The 21,586-nt window shown below is 36.3% G+C and overlaps 3 protein-coding genes and 1 long non-coding RNA gene across 4 annotated transcripts; 3 read left to right on the top strand and 1 right to left on the bottom strand.

The window, feature by feature from the left end:
• Positions 1–4,883: 4,883 nt before the first annotated feature.
• On the top strand, positions 4,884–5,342 carry LOC103327136 (uncharacterized). Its single transcript, XM_089048791.1, has one exon. The coding sequence runs from the start codon at positions 4,884–4,886 to the stop codon at positions 5,340–5,342; it is 459 nt and encodes a 152-aa protein (XP_088904917.1).
• Positions 5,343–9,909: 4,567 nt separating this feature from the next.
• On the top strand, positions 9,910–13,317 carry LOC103327135 (copper ion binding protein). The gene is made up of 2 exons (XM_008229420.2): positions 9,910–10,089; positions 12,520–13,317. Exon 2 carries the CDS (start codon positions 12,554–12,556, stop codon positions 13,094–13,096), a length of 543 nt encoding a protein of 180 aa, XP_008227642.2. The 5' UTR covers positions 9,910–10,089; positions 12,520–12,553; the 3' UTR covers positions 13,097–13,317.
• Positions 13,318–15,627: 2,310 nt separating this feature from the next.
• LOC148919123 (uncharacterized) lies at positions 15,628–18,126 on the top strand. The gene is made up of 2 exons (XR_016125636.1): positions 15,628–15,956; positions 16,351–18,126. It is a non-coding gene; the product is annotated as an uncharacterized LOC148919123 (long non-coding RNA).
• Positions 18,127–19,536: 1,410 nt separating this feature from the next.
• LOC148919122 (uncharacterized) lies at positions 19,537–21,035 on the bottom strand. The gene has a single exon (XM_089049352.1). The coding sequence runs from the start codon at positions 20,811–20,813 to the stop codon at positions 19,635–19,637; it is 1,179 nt and encodes a 392-aa protein (XP_088905478.1). The 5' UTR covers positions 20,814–21,035; the 3' UTR covers positions 19,537–19,634.
• Between the last annotated feature and the right edge of the window lie 551 nt (positions 21,036–21,586).

Here is a 21,586-nt window from a genome sequence, read left to right as displayed (position 1 = left end):
TCTCTCAAGAAGTGTAAAATGTGAGAATGATGATGCAGTTCAAAGGTATCTATATGATTTGATCGTATTGTCATTATATAAAGGTCTGACACTTTTCATCCAAGAGTTATGTTAACTGTTTTAATTAATTTGAATTTCAGATTTTGGTTTTATCTGAAAAAACCGAATTTTCAATTAATAAAAATAAATTATTAATTAAATCAACAGAGCCCAAGAGCCCCAAGGCCCATCTTTTGACAATTAATTATATATATATTTATTACACAAATATATATATAATCCAAGCTCAAACCATGTTGAGGCTCAAGTTTGCCTCCACTAGGCCCATACTCTACTTAGTAATTCTAATGTGTTGGTGCTTATAAACTATGGAAGAAAACTACTCTCTTCCAATGTGGGACTAAATGCAAGTGTATTTTCCTATACAAACTCTAACAATAAGATAACTAAATGTTGGTTCAAATTCATATTGAAGATAATTTCCTGCATTTGACAAACTGATCATGAAGAAATAGTGGACGTTTTGAGCATTTGACATCATGCAAACCACCTTTGTCTACCTGCAATCTGCCATAATTACATTAAATCATAATGGACAGATAAATTTCAGGGACAATGCATCTACATACTAGATGGTTCTTCACAAAATTCATCCAAACCTGCCAGGTTTCTGTACTTAACCTTAGAAAGTAGCCTCACTTAAGTTCAAGGAAACACACTACACAGAAATCAGATTGATAATGAAGCTGTGTTTCCCTTTTTGTGTCATCTTCAAATTGCAAGATGTTGGTCACCGTGATAACTTTTCATTGACAACACCTAAGCACACAATCATCAGTATATCCATCAGCTCACCACTCTATATAACACCAACATACAGCAACATCATATAACTCCAAATACTAGGACAATGAGAAGAATGAATTGACCACCAAAACATTTATGAAGTCAATGGAATTTCCCATGGCATTATAACTTAGCCAGTCTCTCCGTCACCTTAGTATGTACAATGTAAACAGCGAACATAGTTGTGCTTAGTTCAGATCAATGACCTCACGAGTCTGCATTGAACTCTGACATTTTCCATCACTAAACAAAGGGTCGAGAATGATCAATCTAAACATCATGACATTATCACCATCAAGGTAACCTTTTTTTTCCATCTCAAATATGGCCTCCACTACCTCAGGTGGATAGACCCATTTCTTAATGTAAATTCCAATTCAATACTACCGAGCAAGTTAGCGAATTAATTATGATTTTTGGAAGTCAAAACATTGTAAAATAGTAATAATTAGAAGAGAATGACACATGGCAGTGTGTGATGGCTGGGTCCTCAGCTTTTCCAACAGGTGTCAGTATCTCATAGCGCCATGTGTCATTAATGTTTCATTTTTGTGAGTTTATCTTAAAAAATTAACGAAAAATCATAAATAAATAAAACAGAAAAATACACCGAAAATTTCTACATATTCCTTGCAACATTATCTTCGACTATGATACTCGAAAATCAAAATTTGACTTTGAAAATTTGAAGTAATAATTGGAGGAAGAGTTATACTCATGAAGACTAATGATCTTCAACTTATTGTTATTGTTAGTATGGAAGCAAACTTGATTTTGTGAAATTATTTGAATTTTTCCCTTAGTCAAAATTATATTTTAAATCTCAAAAGATGTTGGAAATGTTGCAAGGAGTTCTTTGGATGAATTTTTCAAATTTATTATGATTTTTGGAAGTCAAAATATTGGAAAATAGTAACAAATAGAAGAAAATGACACATGGCAGTCCCTGATGGGTGAGTCATCAGCTTTTCCAACGGGTATCAGTATCTCATAGCATCATGTGTCATTAATGTTCCATCTTTGTAAGTTTATCTTAAAAAATTCACGAAAAATCATTAAAAAATCATAAAAAGACACCAAAAATTTCTACATATTCCTTGCAACATTATCTTCGGCTATGATACTCAAAAATCAAAATTTGACTTTGAAAAATTTGAAGTAATAATTGGAGGAAGAGTTGTACTCATGAACAGGGGCGGATCCACAAAGGAGCAAGGGTGGTCAATTAACCCCTGCAACCTCTGAAATCCTCCATTAGAGCAGCCGAAGTTGACCCTCGCAAAGTGTTCGACGAAATGCCCCAAAGGGCAAAGCGTGTCGTACGGATGGAGGAGAAGAAGCGTGAGTAGCGCGCGCCTTGTTTTTTTTTTCTTCGCTCGACGTCAAAGCAGCGTCGTTCCACTAAAGCTTTTTTAATTATTTTTTTAAATTATACCAAAAGCGTGCACGCCTTCTTTTCTTTTTTTTTTCTTTTTTTTTTTTTTTTTTTTTTTGTTCGCTCGACGTCAAAACGACGCGTCGTTCGACTAAAGGCTTTTTATATTTTTATTTGGTTAAACTGGCCAAAGCAGCGTGCACAAAGTTAAAAAAATCAAAAGCAAAATAGCGCAGAACCTACTCTGTTCTGTTTTGCCCGATAATTCCCCCCTCCCCAAATGTTAAAACTCATTTCTTCTCACCTCTAAACCTCTCAACCCTAAATCCCCAACTCAACCTTCACTTCCTTTCCCCACAAATCAGGCAGCGACTCCAGCAAAGTGGCGCAGCAGCAAATTACATAAGTGATTTCAATTTTCAAAGGTGGATTTGTCCCTCAAATTTGAAAGTATGTTATTCTAATTTCTTTATACTTTAATTAATTAGTAAAGATTGTTATATGTTTGTGTTTTTCTTGATTAGTTGTTATTGTTTGTTGTTGAGATTTTATTTTGGTTAGTTAGTTTGAATAAATTAGGGATTTTGGTTTTAGTTGGTTAGTTTGAATAAATTTGTCACGCCCCGAACCTGGGGGTCGGTGGAAACCCCACGCTCGATGCATGATAAAAAAATAATAAAATAAAAGGAAGATGAAACATGGTTTTAAAATAAACTTCTCTTATAAAAATAGCTCAAAATCTTACAATTTTACAATAAATAAATAAAGCTCTAGTACTCTCATCTAATTCAGCCTCAACCGTAGCTCCCAAAATCTTACAACTTTACAATAAATAAACAAAGCTCTACTACTCTCATCTAATTCAGCGTTAACTTGTTTAGTCCTCGTCTTGCCCACTAATTCATCTAAAAAATTAAACAGGTTGAGGGATCAGCAACCACCGCTCAGTAGGAACATGAGACCTTACCATGGTAGATTGATATAACTAAATTAAGTGACATGCATTCATACATCCAAAATATCACATAAATAATAATGCATGAATGCTCTTCATCTAATCTCGTTAATTCATATAATTGGACAAGCAGACATGCACGTCTCATACCATGCTTATACCACTTGGTCCCAAATGCCCATTTATATGAACTAACACCCAATTCAACTATCCCATATTTCCCCTTTTGTTAGTCATCCTGTCTAACTCCCTTTAGCCAGTCTCAAATCACCCAATAAAAACCATGTGCACTGTGGGATCCCTGAGACCTAGTACCTGCTAAAAGTAGACTCAACTACACAAAAGATCCTTCCTATTACCCTCTTTTCCATCATTATTTTCTCAATCCAACTCCAACGATGATATAATTATGCCTTCCATGTATCTCACAACAATGTAACATTTAAACATCACCCATGTACATATAATCATATCACGCATAATATAGTGCTCACAAAATTTAATTAGATCAATCCCTACCTCGATTCCAAAGCATTTCTCCAAGTTAAGAAAATACAAGCTAAGTCCTATATCTCTTCCAAGAATTTCATCATCACCTCTCTCTCTCTCTCTCTCTCTCTCTCTCTCTCTCTCTCATGTTTTGAAACTGTAAGGTTATGCTCCTATTTATAGTAGTTATATAAATAGGATAAACTTCAATATTAAAAGGATAAGAACATCCAAGTTTATCCAAAAGATAAATATCCTAACAAGATAAGATCATCCAAGTTTATCTAAAAGATAAATATCTTAAAAAGATCATATCATCCAAGTTTATCCAAAAGATAAATATCTTCTTTTATCTACTTAAAATACGGGTCTTCCCAAAATTAGGGTTTTATTTTTATGTTAGATTATATCTTGGCTTGTTTAAATAAATTAGGGGTTTTGGTTTTGGTTAGTTAGGTTGAATAAATTAGGGTTTTACTTTTATGTTAGATTATATCTCATGGTTTGTTTGAATAAATTAGGGGTTTTGGTTTTGGTTAGTTAGTTTGAATAAAATAGTGTTTATGTTAAATTATATTTTGGTAAATTTGATTAGTTGTTGAGATTTTATTTTGGTTAGTTTGCATAAGTTAGTAATTAATTAAATTTTTTTTTTAATAATGTTGATGCTTGAATGATTATTTCTACCAATTCAGTTATGGAACGCTACTTTAAGAGAAGGTTCGCATCAACTACTTCTAGTTCGGATAATGTGGGTAGTTCGAGTTCGATAAATGTGGGTATTTCAACATATGTGGATAGTTCGAAAGAAAGTGAGTTGCAAGATATCTTGGCTAATCTTATTGTAGACCCTGGACTTCAACCTCAAATGTTGGATTATGATCCTAACATTTGAGACGAAGTTCGAAAAGCATATCTACAAAAGGGTTCATGTCAGCCTAAGGATCACACATTTCCACAAACTGATCTTTCAGGGTATGATCGATGCTTTAATGTCAAGTGGTTTGATGAGTTTGACTGGTTGGAGTACAGTATTAGTAAAGATACTGCTTTTTGCCTTTATTGTTATCTCTTCAAATCCAATTTCAGAATTGGTCAAGGGTGTAGTAACGCCTTCACTGAGATGGGTTTTAGGAATTGGAAGAAAGATAAAATTAGGCAACATGTTGGAGCTGTTGGAAGTGTTCATAATCAATCTACACAATATTTGTGGATCTTATGAATCAAAAGCAACACATCCGAACAGTTTTGATAAAGCAATCAGAGCAAGCTCGTATTGATTATCGTATTTGCTTGACAGCTTCTCTTGATTGCGTGAGATGTTTTTTGAGGCAAGGTCTTCCTTTTCGTGGGTATGATAAAAGTGACACTTCAAGCAACAAGGGGAATTATTTGGAGCTCTTCCAATTTCTTGCTGATCATGATGAGAAAGTAAAAGCCGTTGTGTTAGAAAATGCTCCCGAGAATCTCAAGTTAATAGCTCCAACAGTTCAAAAAGATCTTGTGAATGCTTGTGCCACTGAAACTATTAAGAAAATCATTAAGGATATGGATGGTGCATTCTTCTCTTTATTAGTTGATGAATCATGTGATGTGTCAGTAAAAGAAAAAATGGCGGTGATGTTTCGTTATGTAGACAAAAATGGGGATGTAATTGAGAGGTTTATGGGCATTTAACATGTTAGTGACACTACGTCAAACTCACTGAAGGAGGCTATTGACACATTGTTTTCAAGAGAGGAATTGTGCATTTCCATGCTAAGAGGACAAGGATGTGATGGAGCTAGTAATATGAAGGGTGAGTTCAATGTTCTTTAAACACATATTTTGAGAGAAAATCTTTGTGCCTACTATATTCATTGTTTTGCACATCAACTTTAATTAACTCTTGTGGCCGTGGTAAAGGGAAATGCTGATATTGCCACTTTCTTCACATCTTGCAATAGCTTGGTTAATATTGTTGGAGCATCGCGTAAGCGTTGTGACATGCCTAGAGATCAACTCCAAAAGGATGTTACAGAAGCTCTTGAAAAAGATACTTTTCCAACAGGGCAAGGCTTAAATCAAGAAACTTGTCTCAAGCGTCCTGGTGATACACGTTGGAACTCACATTATGGTACATTACTTAGTATCATCTCCATATTTAAATCTGTGGTGAAAGTGCTTAAATTGATTATTGAGGATGGCTCGACTGATAATCTAGGTGAAATGTATGTGTTGTACCATAGTTTTTCTCAACACATACATTCCACAGCTATATATGAACTATGGTACAACACATAGTAGTTCATACATAGTTGTGGAATGTATGTGTTGTACCATAGTTTTTCTCAAAATAATAAAATATGAAAGACCCTAAAATATAGCCCTGCATGGTTGGAGATGGAAAAATTTAGCCCTATACTATTCTTTAAAAAATTAATATTTTGGAGGGCTAAATTTTTAGCCATGGACTAAATTTAGCCCTATGACTGGAGATGGCCTTACATGATGAAGGGATGCTTGTTTCAATAACAGATGCTTCTGCAACTCTACGATCTCCTTATGCAGTACAATCAATGGGGCTAGAGGGGGTGGATTCTGCAGTTTGATCGATAGAGCAGGGACCTATCATATTTATAACTGAAGTGGTGTGTTCTTCAGAGATTTCTTCCCATTAAAGAATTCTGTCAAAGTATTCTTGAGCACGAGTCTTATCTCCATGTTTTGCACTTATTATCACATAAAATATGATATCCTTATGTTTATTCCTCATCAAGTAGCTCTGCACATGGTCTTTTACTATTCTGTATAGCTTTGTAGTTGTGTTTACATTTTAGATCAATACAACAACCAACAGATCAAAATGATGTATGAACCCCAACTTTAACCGTACATATAATGTATTAATCCTTGTACAAAAAGGACTCCTTTAACTCAATTGTTTAATCTGCCCTTACACTTTGTATGAGCAACAAGGTGAGTTGTGTTTGGGCCTAATTTGGCACACCAATATAAAGAAATAAAAAGCCCATCTTGGTTTTTGACAGCCACCAACATTTCTTTGAAATTGGGCCAAGAATACACATCAGACCAAAGCATTGAAGGCTCCAGTCCATGATCTATCAAAAAGATGAAAACTTGGGCTTCAACAAAAAGGAAATCAGCTCATAGCCTTAAACTGGGCCCGGCATGAATAACCCAGAAATCAGAAGACAGACCCACGTGACTAATCTGAACCAAAACTTTGAATTGTCAACAATTTTCAACTAGGTTAATATGGAGTAAATAAAAAAACAGGCAAAACAGGAAATCCCTTCTTATAAAAATAAATTGTTTCTACTCCAAAGAGGGTGATTCTCCCAAGAGATAAGCAGGCCATGTTTTCAAAAGGAGATAAGCAGGAGGACAGGAAGTTGTTCAAATTGGAAAATCAAACTAATCATCACTGTTTTTTGAGCTCTCACATGGAGCAGTTGGGAATTAAAAGGAGGGATAGGTTTTCTTTCAAAAAACAGGGAAGTGACTACCATAGGAAATGACTGGTGAGAGCTTATCTACCAGAATTGATAAAATCCCTTTTTTCTTTGTATTTAAAATTGAGAGATCTTTTGAGAAAATTTTGCCGCCCATTATTAAAAGAATTGTCCTACTCCAGAAAACACTTCTTATAAATATAAGGGAGGGTGAACAGAAGAACACACTCAATTCATCAATCAAACAAACAAACAAAAAAATCAGCCAAAAGCTCACTTGAACCACAAGAGAAACCAGTTTTAGATCAGAATTCCCAAAGTTCATACTTAGACAAATAAGTCATTCAAAACGAGATTCCTTTCGTTACAAATTTGGTTCAGCAAAAGCCAAGAACAAGCAGAGCTTGAGTTTTCACAAAAATGAAAACCTCAACAAATTTTACAGTGCAGTTCCAGCTCGTTGAGTCCTCAAGACCAGCCACTTCTCTCCCTTCAGACTAAAGAAGGAGCAGTTTTGCCCATTCAAAAGCCTCCCAAAGCTTGAAGTAGATTAAAGCTCTGCCAAAATCGAACTTTGGCATCAATTTACTGCTAAAGCCGAGCAGTGAAGTTGTTAAGATCCACCTGGACATATTGGTCTAGCTCGACTGAAGCTTCTATCCAGCAGAAATGGAATTCCAGCCTTCTTTTTATCTTTCTAGAGTTGATCTTTTCCTTCCAAATCTTGTAAAGGCGATTACGCTAAAAACGATCATTTTATCATCATTTATTACGCGAACTACCAATCTTATATCTGTGATAAATTGTGAAGTTCTCACCAGTCTGAGGCAAGAAAAGAACTTACTTGAGAGATATTCCTCACCCAAATTCACAATCACTTGTTTACAAATCAGTAACTTGGGGCGCAAGTTATCCATTTTAAGGAAGTCTGCTAGGATTTTCAAGGCTAACAGTGGCATGCTCGCACACCAAAGAAAGCGACTTGTTGACCAGATCAATGGTTTCCAAGGCGTGGGGAATTTTACCCTTTCATCACAGGAGCAGAAACAAAACGGGTGAACAAGTTGTAAATGAACTCTACTTCTGTATTTGAGTTTATTCCACTAGGATGAGTGTAAAGCCTTCATTTATGCTTACAAATCAATCTCAAAGTGGCAGTCTTTAAACTAGATTATAAAGAAGAATCAAAGAAAACCCATTTAAGCCAATACCAAATTGAATTCATATACAGAGCAATTTTACATATAACCCATCAAACTATAAATTAGAGAAATGTACCTCACCATTCCCATTTGGTTGCTTTTGAAACCAATTGATGTTCAGCACCTAAACGGACCCAACAAGCAAAATCTAACATAAAATCGAACTGGGTATTCTAATTCAAACTTTTAAATCCTAGATCTACCAAAGAAAAGAGAAAGGACCTAGACTTGGGAAGTGGGAGTGGGGTGGTTGAGATTATCAGAGATAGAGGCCATGGCACGCATAAGGGCCAAAATTATGACTGTGAAGGTTAGCAAAGCATTGGCTTTGTACCCAAATTTCCAAGTTGGGCTTGGAGGGGAGGAACTTGTAGCTGATTAAGTTGTCGGGATGTGAGGAAGGGGGTGAGTAGATGCAAAGCCAGTCGAGCTTGGAAGAAGAATTGACGTGAAGAAGGTGAAGAGAATGAGGACGATGAAGAGGGATAAAATGTGGGAGTTTTTGGGTTGTAAGATTTTGAGGTGGGAATTCAAGAAAGAATTTATAGAAGGAAGAAAGATACAGACATGTGGGAGAAGGGGAAAGATAAGGGTTGGATATTTCCTCCATTTCTACTTAAGATTTTAGGGTTTCGTTGGTAAAAGCAGAGGAAAGAAGGAAAAAAGGCGTGATTGGAAAAGGCATGCCAGGACATGTGGGCTAAGAGGTAAGTGTAGCGTACCCATTTCTACGTTAAACTTGCTTTTTCTCTTCAGCCATTTAGATTACTTTGGATGGCTGAGATTGATTCTCATATAAGGTTCTCACATAAGCGTTCTCACATAATCCGAACCAGATCAACAGCCTACACTTTCTAACTCTGTTGCTTCACACTGATGCCCATATTGAGCAAGACAAAGTCTGGCCCAAAGAGCCTTTAGAGCAGTTTTGTTCCATTGGCGGATCCATTAGAGCACTTCCACCCACAAGGACTAAGTCTAAGGCAAGGGCAAGCAAAGGCTGTCACTATTCACGTGAATAGTGTCAGCCTTTGCATTTGTGGTTCCACCCATGAGAGCTAAGTCTAGGGCAAGTCTAAGGCAAATACTATTCATATGAGATATGAGGAGATGAATTTGTATATAGTTTTTTGTGTGGGAAGTAAAGAATATGCCTAGGTATTTATTTAAAAAAATTCTGAAATTTTTGGTTTTTTTTATTTATTTATTATTTTTTGGGTTGTTGACGCGTCATTATGACGTCAAGATTCATCACCTGCTCGCAGGCTCGGTGAATTTGCCCTTGGGCTGCCGGTGGTGGAACCACCATGAAACCAGTTGCATCTGCTACTGGAGGTGTCTTGGCTCGCCAGGCAGCCTTTCCCCCATTTGGGTATGGCGCTGGCGATGCTCTTAAGGGGCATAAAAGGGTCGGACGATCCATAGAGGCCTGGTAAGCTCCTTCGCCGACCCATCGCTGGCTGGTGTGCGACCCTTGCACGCCTACAGCCTGTTTGACAGAAGTCCAAATAGCCTAGCCGAGACAGCAAATGACCTGGATGAAACGACGTCGTTTCATGCCTCTTAAATAAATAAATAAAACCCCCCCAGCTCTTTTTACTAGCCCAGCCCGACTCACCCCCAAATCGACATTTCTTCCTCCTCGTCAACAAACCCAACCCCATGTACCCCCAGTTGTTGCCGCCGACTCCAGCTGCTGCCGTCGCTTCCAACCGCTGCTGCCTCCGCCTTTGCCGCGCGTATTAGTGGGAAAAAGCTCATATTCAAGTAATTTTTGAACTCTAAAGCCCTAATTGATGATAATGCATAATGTGCTGAATTTAGTGAAAGTTATAATGAGTTATCACATGAATATTGTTGATTTTGTGTTTGGATAATGATTTATTGGATTGGATGAATATATATATATATATATATAATGATTTGATTTGTTAGTGCCGCTACTCAACATTGCTAAAATATCGATTTTCAAATAAATTTTAAACCATAATCGCCAATTGATGATAATATATGAAGTTTTTAATTCAATTGAAATTGAAATCATGGTCTACTGAACTTGGTTTGATTTATTGATAGTATTTTCATTAATTATGGTTTTATTTTTAATATTTATCTTAATTGATTAGGGTTTGGTGTTTTGATTAGTTGATTAGGAATGAAAGTGCCATCGTTTAATTTTTCAATGTTATTTTCGTTAAAATATATATATATATATATATATTTTGGAACTTTTACACCATGACCCCATGGTCTAAAAATGCAAGAAAATGCAAGAAGAGCTGAGAAAACTCAGAGCTGAAATCGTTGTGAGACTTCAGACTCCTGATATGATACCATGAAGAGAAAGATGAAAAAAAAAATGAAGAGTAATTCTCATTATGATTGAATAATCATTACAATCTGTATTTATACAGCTCTACAAGAGCTTAACCAATCAAAACAGACTATACAGATTCTGGTAATGAGAGAGATTAGACTCTAGCAGACTGGGAACTATAATCTCCTATCTATCAGGCTTATGATAAGCCTGTGCACCTCCATACTATGTGACAGATGAGCCATCTGATGATGAGTCCTTTACAGCCATATTGGTATTTGTGGTTATATAAATCATAATTCTCATAGGAAGCAGGTGAATTTAGACTGCTACTATCCTGATTGAGGCAATACAGAGACGGATTTTAACAGAAGGCATAGTGATGCGACTTGAATTCAGTTGAACAAAAGTTATAGGGTCCACCTTAATTCAGACGTGGTTTGCTTCCCGAGTTTTTCAACTGTTCGTTGCATATTGTTCAGTGATTAATAAGTGCTCCAACAAAGATTGCAATGGAAAGTTCAATTCTTAAGATTTGGTCGTTATTGCTATGTTGGTCTCTGTGTTTACATGTTAGTACTCGTCAAGTGTAACTATGACACTTGTCATAGATTTATTTGCCCATGCTTTTACTCTTTTAGTTGGTAATTTTTCATCTTCAAGATGTGAAAAGAAAGAAAGAAGTTAACAAATTGTTTATTCTGCTTGTGTTATTTGTATTTTGGTTTACCTTGTTTCGCTTCCACTTATAAATTCTGGTATTCTACTGTTATGATATTCTATTTTTCCCTTTATTTTCGAAAACTTGCTGTCTTTACATGTGGTGGTGGATAAGGTATATAATTCTTGTGAAAAGTTCCCTTTACATTCTTAACTTTATGTTGATTTACACCCTTGAATTAGTCTAATGTTATCAGAACTTGAGTTTGAACATCTTCTATGCATAAATAAGATATTTAGATAAAAGAATTTTTCAAATTTTAGCAGGGGAATGTCCTACATAATCTGTGTATCTGCAATAAGCAGTATCTGTGAACCTTGGCTGCTGGATGGTGTGTGAATACATGGACTGTAGTTTTGAGCCCCTAACATAGACTTTGTTACAGCTTTGGGAGATGGGATCCATTTTTCTAAAACTCGAAGGAATTCTATTTTATGTATCATAATGCATCTGCCAGACTATTGAAGCTATAACCATTAAAATCCAGTAGCTGAATTCTTATTTTACCCCGTTGAATAGTTTCCGTTTCTAAATTTTACATTGAATTTTGAATTTCGACATTTGTCATGCATATAGGTAAAAATAATTTTATTTGTTGTGTGATAATAATTTGCATGCGCATGTGGCTTTTTAAGTTTGTCCAATATATGGGGCCGAGGATCTTCAATTACTACTACTAATCTCCTGCTGACACCTCCTCTAGCATGCATGAAGTGAAGGGAAATAAAATGTTATAAAAAGTTTAGTGATTTGTGTATCTTTGAAACAATTGGACTGATGAAATTACTCAGCTGTCTGACCCAACCGGGATGTATAAGATCCAAAACCAGTCTTTCAGTATTAAGTGGTATTTCAAATTTAAAATTTCAAGAATGCGAGAATTCTATTGTTTTCTAATTTGCTGATACCCACTTAGTCAAATCTCTTGCTATCTTCACACATGATTTTGGGCCTAAGGCCAAAGTGTGTAAATTTATTTAAGTTCTTAATTTTGGTTGCTATGTTTTACATTTTTTGCCTTTCATTTTGACTGTCATTTTGAGGTATATTTGTTTCATTGTTCTCCTGTTCTAAAAACTGATTCAGTCATTGCTTATCCAAAACATGTAGCAATTATGGTTTTGGTTCTAATCGAGTACACTTGCATCAATGTTTCCAGCCTTTGAGGTATCTTACCAGGGACCTGTTCCACCATGGGTGATTTTAGCATTCAGATTAGCTCCAATCTGGTTGATAAGCTTGTTCATGATGCTGAGAAGTCAAAGAGAAAACCCAGAAGAACTAAAATTAAGGTACCACGAGAACCTCAACAGCCCCAAACGAAGACAAACCAGAAACAGGTTTCTGATGATTCTGAAACACTCAAGGGGACAGGTGCTAAAGGATGGCCTCTTCAGCCTCCTATATTCGTGCCTGTAACCCCTCCTTCACAATCTACCTATGCGGAGTTAGATGCTATCAGATCTGTTCTTCAAGAGAGCAGCAAGGTTCTGGAGCGGTTGCAGAAGCAGGAGGAGAATATGGTGCAGGAAGTGACACAAAGAGCAAAGGAACTTCGTGATAAGGAGTTCAAGCTTCCATTCCAGAAGCCTATGCCCTGCTTAACGGAGAAGGATGCTTGCTTGGCTTGCTACAAGGAGCATGCCAACAACCCTCTGAAATGCGCTGGTTTTGTCAAAAGTTTTGAAGATTGTGCTCGCAGAATTAGGCAGCAAGTGGGTTCAGCAGAGAAGTAAATGATTTAGAGAATTGTTCAGGTCATATACTCGAGTGCAAGCTGATTTCCAAGATTTTGGTAGAACTAAATAAACTGAACACTAATTACTAGTGTCCTTATTATTGGATTGCTTGCTCTGTTCTTATACTGTCGTCACAATTGTGTTAATTTTTTTTATTTTTTTACTGTTTCTAAATTCACGAGTGCAAGTGAAATGCTCACTATTTTTTGGGTTGGAAATTCTCTTGTCGCTTCTCAGGATGCCTAGACATGTCTAGCCTCTACTAATTTTTAAGGTTAGACACGGATAATTGCCAAAGGAACTATACGGCCATGTGTTACAACAAAAACACTTTGTATTTACAGCACTTGGAAAACTATCAAACTCTGCTCTACACACGAAAGAACAGATTAACGACGCAATCTTGGCATTCCCAAAAATAATTAATTACTTACTAAAGGATAAAGAGGCAAAATCTTTGGACAGGCTTTCTTAAATCCAAATCCTCATGAACAACATGAGCTCATTTATAATAGTAATTAATAATTATATAACTCAGTTTTGATTTGTACCAAGTTAAGTAGCAGAGCAGTTATTTCTTAAGCTCTACAATAATATAATTTTCATTTAGTAAAGGGACTCTGGTCTGGTATTTTGTTTTGCTAAGGTACTGATCATGCATGATGCTGTATTTACAAGTTTTAGATGCTGTTTTTGATTGTCATATTGGTACCTTAGAATGAATAACCTTGTGGGCTCCTGGGAAATTAACATAAAAAGGAAGATATAAGCTGTGTATGAAATAGAAAATCTAAAAGACAAGAACCCAATTTGAGTGGAACAGGTTGAGCTGAAGACCATTTTGGTCAGTCTTGGCAGGCAAGGCAACAATGCTTCTGTATAAGGCTATCAAGCCTGAGTCATGGAATGGATAATTAGTTCATTTGTAATGGGATGGGATACCTTTAAAGTTAAGTTTCTTTCTGCTATAGGATTTGAAGTTAGAAAAACCAAAAGAGGATATGTGTTGCCTATAAAGTTTTTCTTGATCTAAAATTGAAGAATTTGATGCCTAAAGATTCAGGATAGTGTGCATAACTTGACTAAAGCATATGTGCTCCCCACTCTGCAACTCAAGTTTGAATTACCCTCCTCGTAGTTTAGAGTATATTAAAGTAGAATATCGTTTATTTATATATATATATATCATTCTATTGAGAAATCCTTCAAATAATTTTATTCAGGATAGTGGTTGATTTAATTGCAGAGTTTATTTATTGGGATGGATAATTATAAGTTCATAACTGATGAGATATTATAGCTAGTTCTCCAAGTATTTAGTGACACAAAGAAGGATGTCTAATAAATTGTGCATGTATAACTGACATTGTAATTTGTATTGTATTACCTGACTTCATTCGTATAGGTGCATGGGATGGGACATTTCCCATGAAAATGTGTCTTTTATTTGCTTATACAGAAAAAACAAACAAATAAACAAACGAACAAGTTGTGAAGAAGCATTTTCTACATCAAGTACTGTGTGAATTAGTGCATTTGCTTCTATGAAGATATTTTGAGGAATAGAGTTTCACTTAAACTAGATTATGGGAAGGAGGAGGTATAGGGTTGTATGGTTAATGAAACCTTAGGTAAGAAATGCACACTATGATTCATTTAGCATGCTTAGGTCAGGTCAGGTACCATGCAAGGATAAGAAAGTGTTGGAAGATGTTGTAAATTACTGCTTCTTTTAACAATTCAATACTCTATCTTGTAATGTTCAAAAGCAAAAGCAGCAGTAGGATGTTGCTGACAAAAAAAAAAAAATTATGTATGTGTTCTTCTCCCACAATTATATCCCTTTTAGTGCTGCTAAATCCATACATTACCAGGAAATTGCGGATGCTAGCTGTGAAAGCCTGAGATCTACTCTGTTGGAAAAAGTGAAAGGCTTGCATATGAGATTCTAGTGTTACTTCTTTGTTCCAGTCTATGTTGCGCGAACATGGACACAGACACGGATACATACCTTAACAGCAAAAAAATTACAATTTCAAGTTAGAAGATGAAACTGCACAATGCGAAGAAGATCGCTCCACAAAATCACGTCAAAATCACGTAAGAACGAACAAATTGAGCTCGAAATAAGAGGAATAAGATCGCAATAGAGCTCAGAATCCCACATATCAGATCGCATGCCAAAATTGACCTTGATTCTACATGCAAAAGCAAAATTATGAAGAAAACATAAAAATCAAATCAAAGAGAAAATCAAACGAAAACATGTCAAAAGATCAGAGCTCCAATTGATAGCCAAATTTCAAATCGCGTATACTTTAAACCTATAGGGTAAAAAAGTCATTTACTTTGCAAATTTTAAAGTTGGGCTAGGTTTTTAAAAAAGAAGATTATTATCTTTTCATGATTATTTTAAGGCTAACGAATCTGGGCCTCCTCTTTGGCTAATTCAAAACAAAATTCGATATTTAGGTATTAAAACCCAAACAGAAATACTTTATGTCTCAAATACTACTTAGTAAGGATAGTTATGTTTAATACCTAATTTTTCTTCTTTCTTTAATTGTGGTTTGTCCAGGAACCACATATGCATACTGCTAACAAAGGTAACATCATGATTTCGAATAGAGAGAAGAGCATAAAAGGTTTTGCTGAGTGATCAAATCTGATACCAACCTTTTTCACTCATTCATTCTACTAAGATAGCTCGATTGGTCCATATATATTGCATATAAATGCAATATAAATCATTGTATTCTTCATTGACGCTAAAAAGGTCTGTTGCTTTCTTTCATTTGTTGATGGTCTTCTCTTCAGTCTTCTACGCAAAAACAGAGACATGGCCTTCTTCACTGAGGTATATATCTTATTACTTGATTCATGGTTGTAGGGGTTTTATGTTGTTACTGGTATCTCAATATGTAGAATTCATCACAAGTTAGCCTTATTGTTGCGTTAGTAGCAGGACAGGTGTTTGATGAAATGTCTGAGAAAGCCATGAAAATTGTGAGGGAAACAGGAATTAAGAAAGGATGAGGGTGTATGGGGTCCTATGCTTAATTCATGTAAAATTAAGTTCTCCATGGTTTGCTATGAACTCAGGATGAGGCTAAAAAGTTCAAAACATTATAGAAAGAAACAATCCACTACATCAAACTTCAGGGAAAACTAAAAGACACACTAGCATCATACAAAGGGTTTTTAATTATTAGGCACTAAAGACTTCCAAACTAAAACATTGAAGATGGCAGGTATTTCTCCAGACACTTGGACAGATCACTACTAAGTCAAATGGCTACTTCCTTGATGCTCTTGATAATAGATGAAACAGCATCCTCTGTATCCAAATTAGCTGTGGGCTGCCCTTCATTTTCAGCATTATTTGCAAGCAGGAATGCTTTCGCACAAGCCCTTTCTTCTTTTTCGTCCTCGTTGGAAGTCTCTCCATCAGAATTTGAACATGATGCTTCTGTCCCTGCTAGATCTTTTAGATTCCAGGTGAATTGTGAATGAACCATGGGGCTGTCAGAGTTCTTCCATCTAGATGCAGAGTCTGAACTTATCATCAAATTAGTTTGAGCTTCTATCCTACAGTGATCTGTCATATGAGCATCCAGGTTTTCAGAGAATGCAAATTCACAGGGGCACTTAGGACATTTGTAGGGAGTATGTTTGCTCCTATGTAAAGGCCTTCTTGTACTTACACCATTGGTTAGGCTTGGATCCGAACCCACATTGTTCTGCAGCTGAGCAGCTAAGGAATTGACAATAGGATTGCTAGGTTGGTAGCTTCCTAACTCAGACAAATTGGTTCTCTCCACATAAAGATCAGGTTCATTCCAAGAGAAATAGGAGAAGTTCCTTCCAGGAAAAGATAGACTTACAGGTGTGAGACTTACAGGTGTGTGAGGAAAATCATTATTTCCTGTAAGTTCAATCGTACTGAGCCTTGTAGGATCTTTGAGGTGATTATGAGATGAGGTATCATAACAAAGGTTATAAGAAACCTCAAAAGCTGCTAAGGAACAAAGCCATTGATCTTTGTTAAACATATTCTGGTGGACCTTGCTTTCATAAAAAAAGTTCATTTGGTTTTGCAGAGGTTTTTGTTCAATCATAAAAAAAGAGTCACTGATTGGTATATAAGTTGAAAAGTAAATTCCCTCAAAATGGGTGATTCAATTGAAATTACCTGAAGAGAAAGACGGCTGCCTAAACCAAAGAAGGCTATTCTCGTTACTTTGAAAGCGAACAGTTTGCGACAGGTCTGCAATAAATTTATCTCTTCTGTACGCGGCAACAAATTTACTCAGACTAACTTGGCTCATGCCTAGCGTAAGTTGATTTTGAGAGGGTGAATTGTCACTGGAGCATGAAGATCGAGAAGTAGTCACTGTAGTAGCAAATTGTTCGTTGTTGAAAACATAGTTTCTTTCCCCAGAGTTTTGTAGAGGAATCTCATTGTCGTTAATTTCGAAGTGCAAACCGAGGGGAATTGAAACATAAACTGGTTTTTCCATGAAGAGAGAGGAAGAGAAAGTAACTGCTACAATGTAATTGGTCTGGAAGATGAATGAATAACAGGCAAAGCAATTGTTTCATTGGAGCTCTTTAGACTGAGTTCAAATAGCTAGGTCCAAATTTTTAAATGGAAAGTTATCTTGAGGAAATATACGGAATTCGGCAAGACAACGCAATGACTTGCTATAGCTTTTCTCTACAAGGAAATTTATTTAGTCTCCACAGGTATGGGAAGAAATGTTTTGAAATGAGAAATATTTTTCAAGACATGGGATGTCATTTGTTAGTTGTGTGCATTCTAGAAAAATCCTATCTGGTTACTCATTAAGATTAGGAAGATTTATTTTTGTCCAAGTCCAATGTTATGGAATTCATGAACTTGCTGAGGTTAAACTTGTCATGTGTACTAAAGTTTGGAACCGTTACAGTCTACAGATTCCATGTGTGCAGAAGTGTAATCGGAGGTTGAAATAAAAGATTGTCATCAGTCGAATATGATAATGAAATTCTAGAGTTTCACTACTTATCTCAACTACTTCAATGTCAAAAGAACCAAAGAAAATGATATTAATTAGATAAACATGCTGTTAACATAAACATGAACTAAATTAAAATAAACACACTACTTACTGAAAATTAAATTGATGGAATTGAACACTTTGAAAGGAAATACAGCTCAATGTGAAGGCTTATACTAGAACTTAAACTAAGGAAAGTGGAGCTACTCCTAGGATAATTTGGCTTGAAATTTTGTTTTTTTTTCTGATACCACTTGAATCCTGCAATCTTAGGGATTGGACCTGATGATCCTTGCAATTGGCATTGGTTCTCCTTGATTACATCATTAGCAAAATTGTTACCCAAAACCATCTCAATCCCTTAAATCCCCGTTGTGAGGCCTAATTCATGCTTACTTCTATATTGAGATTTTCCATGTTCACTTCCGGCTAATCTTCTAGATTGCATGTTTTCCTTCCAATGCTAAATTTGAATTCAAATCTGGATGTATACTCTGTGTTTAGACCAAAGGCGGTTCAACGTCATGGCCTTGCAATCATGTTGCTTCTGGATTGTCTTTAAGGGTTGTGGTCGAAGTTGTCACTTCTGGGTTCAAAGAAATCACCCTAATGCTTGTGGCTGGAATTGGTTGGTGAGGCCACCGTACTCATTTGGCTGCACTGTCAACTCATTCTTTATTTTGCTTGAATCAGATTTCGGCCTTGCTAGAATCAGCCTTAAATCATCTCTTGGTTAGGCCATGTCTTTATGTTGACCGATATATTTATATACGATGCAGGAGTTGGTTGTGACTTGAACCAGGTTTATAGGGAACTTAACAGATTGGCTACCCGATTTTGGGTAGCACTCCCTCATGCTGCGAGCAGTTGCTAATAGATGATTTGGTTCTTCTGTCTATACACCTCATTTTGCTTATTTTATAGGCCTCCTTTAGTTCTGGTCTAGTTTTTCCTTGTTTAGGATATGTACCGTAACAAAAACCAAAAAATTACCAATTATTAATGAGTGAATAACGCTTTCAGTAAATCAATTTGAAGTTCTAAGGTACACGATTAGTAGGGGAAAAAAATAATGCAGGTCTTGATTGTGGAGATAAACCTAATGATTATTTGGAAAGCCATAGTGAAACTCACCTCATAATTTTACTATAGTTCCCTTGGAAAACATTATCCCTTTTGATTTGCATTTAACTGTTAATTTAATGTGTTCAACAATAGGATCATTAAGATAGTTCTGCAGTCTACTTCATGTTTGGGAGCGCATGAAAACTAACCTAACACAAGTAGCTGCTTAAATAAAGACAGGAGGTTAAAAAAATTATTTATATAAAAAAAAAAAGTTTGCACAAATTAATTGAGATATTAATTCCCGTAAAACAATCACAAGCAAACAATATATAAACCACAATAATAATTTTTTCATCCCTTTTGGCAGTTCTACAATCTATTTAGAAGCTAAATTTAGCACAACTTTGATAGATATGGCAATGTCTGGTTCACTTAGCATACCTTGCCTTATAACCCATGCAAAGTAAGAGCCTTGGCCTGAAATGTACAAATGTCATCTTGGTGAGTTGATCAGATACCCTTTTCTCCCCACTGCAGTGGGCTGATCCCCCAGACTTAGAGATTAGTCTCCTTAGAAATGTTGGCTTTCTGCTCAATATTGCTGAACTTTGATCTCTTGGCTTCTTCTTGTCATCATCTACTTTCCTGAAAGAAGCACTCAGTGAAAGCCCTTTGATTTTCTGCCCCTTGGTTTCCTTTGTACAAGGAGCACTTATGTTCCTTTGATCTCCACTTCCTTGAACAATCTTATTCTTAGGTGTCTCTTCTTCTCTGCAGAGAGGTCTTGCCATATTGAGGTCACAAAATCTCTCATTATAACCATTTTGGATAAGTCTAACTTGTCTTGCAAATTCTAGTCCTTTGGGAAGAGCCAGCCTTTTTTGACTTTGCCCAACTTGTTTCCTTGGTTCCAGCTGACCCGCAGAGTTTGCAGAAGGTGAGTGAATTGGTGTTAGCTGGCCAGTTTCCTTGTTCTGTTGGTCATTCAAGCCCACCATGTTATGATCGTGTGTCTTTTCTTTCCCTCTCTTTTTCTCCTCCCTGACACGCTCCAATGCCACCGTGAATGGATCAAAATCATCATTCCACAACCTCCTGTACGAAAATGGCAAATTCAGAACAAAACTGGGAGACCTTGGGGAAGATGGCATGGGGCTCTGGCTGCCACTCCTTTTCTGATGAAGACGTGGTGGAAGTTTGAGTGCCGGAGGTGCAAGTGGCATCACTTTTCCATCACAGAAAAGCTCATCAGCAAATGACATGGTCATCGGAAGGGAGTCCCTGCACTGCCTTTGTTGCCTTTGTTCTTGCTGTTTCCGGTCCAACGAAGCCTTCTGCTGACTTTTCACGTTATCAAACTCGTCAAGATTGAAACTGCGACTGGTTTCGAATTCAAAGTCATCGAGATCGGAATTGGCATCTTGATAGGGTGTCATTGGTGGTGTCATGTACTCATGATCACTGTAACATGCATCATATGGAGTGTTTGATATTGTTCTTTTCCTAGGACTTCCCGGGACACTATAGAACAAATTATTTCCAGGGCTGCATCGAGCAGGGCTATTTGGGGCACTCACATAGGAGGAGAAATCATCTGGGATTTCCATGAGAGGTTGAGAATGAGAGATATATTTGAGATTTCAGAGTGAGAAACGTAAAGAGAGAGGCAGCAGCTGCTTCTGATCAATAGGATGGTTAGTTTTAGGAGGGTAGATTGAGTGTTGAGCTTCTCACTCCTGAATTGAGGGAGAGCCTCACTGAATCAGTCATTCATTTATATCAAGCATTATTTCTCATCTTCCAAACTAATCTTCCAAGATTCTTTTTTTTATTTTTATTTTTTGCCTGGAATCTTCAACAATTTTAAAAACCTAAATAATCTCCCTTTCAACACACTCAATTCACTTCTAGGGTCAAAAATGTGTCTTTCAAGGGTTATTCTATATGTGGCTTTTTGTGAGAATTTTGTGCATAATTTTGTTGTCATGCTGATACTCTTGTCTTTTGTATTTGGTTTTCATGCCAATTGCTATTTCTCCAAGACACCCCTGATCATCATCTAATTACCTTGGATTTTTTTTTTCTTCACTAATATTTAGTAGTTATTAAATAAGATACAAAACAATCACAAAAGAGCATCAAAGCACCACAACTTCTAGACAAAGATTTCACTTATAAGTCAAGTCACGTACTAGATTGTGCTTGAAATGAATTCTTAATGGTGAAGATTATCAACTTAAAAATAATATACCTTAAATCCTGCAGCTTTCTCTAAGATTATGGGTGTTTTTTTTTTGTCAGAATGGAAAGCTTAATTAGACTTGGGTTATTTAAACATTCCTGCAGCTTTCTCTAAGATTATGGGGTTTTTTTTGTTTGC

Source organism: Prunus mume, linkage group LG3 (assembly GCF_029339155.1).
Source record: "Prunus mume cultivar Tortuosa linkage group LG3, ASM2933915v1, whole genome shotgun sequence".
Taxonomy (NCBI): domain Eukaryota; kingdom Viridiplantae; phylum Streptophyta; class Magnoliopsida; order Rosales; family Rosaceae; genus Prunus; species Prunus mume.
This window is presented reverse-complemented; position numbering and strand designations above follow the sequence as displayed.

Excerpts from the sequence above, each read along its gene's own strand:
- LOC103327136 (XM_089048791.1), top strand. The coding sequence starts at position 4,884 with ATGAATCAAAAGCAACACATCCGAACAGTTTTGATAAAGCAATCAGAG.
- LOC103327135 (XM_008229420.2), top strand. The coding sequence starts at position 12,554 with ATGGGTGATTTTAGCATTCAGATTAGCTCCAATCTGGTTGATAAGCTT.
- LOC148919122 (XM_089049352.1), bottom strand. The coding sequence starts at position 20,813 with ATGGAAATCCCAGATGATTTCTCCTCCTATGTGAGTGCCCCAAATAGC.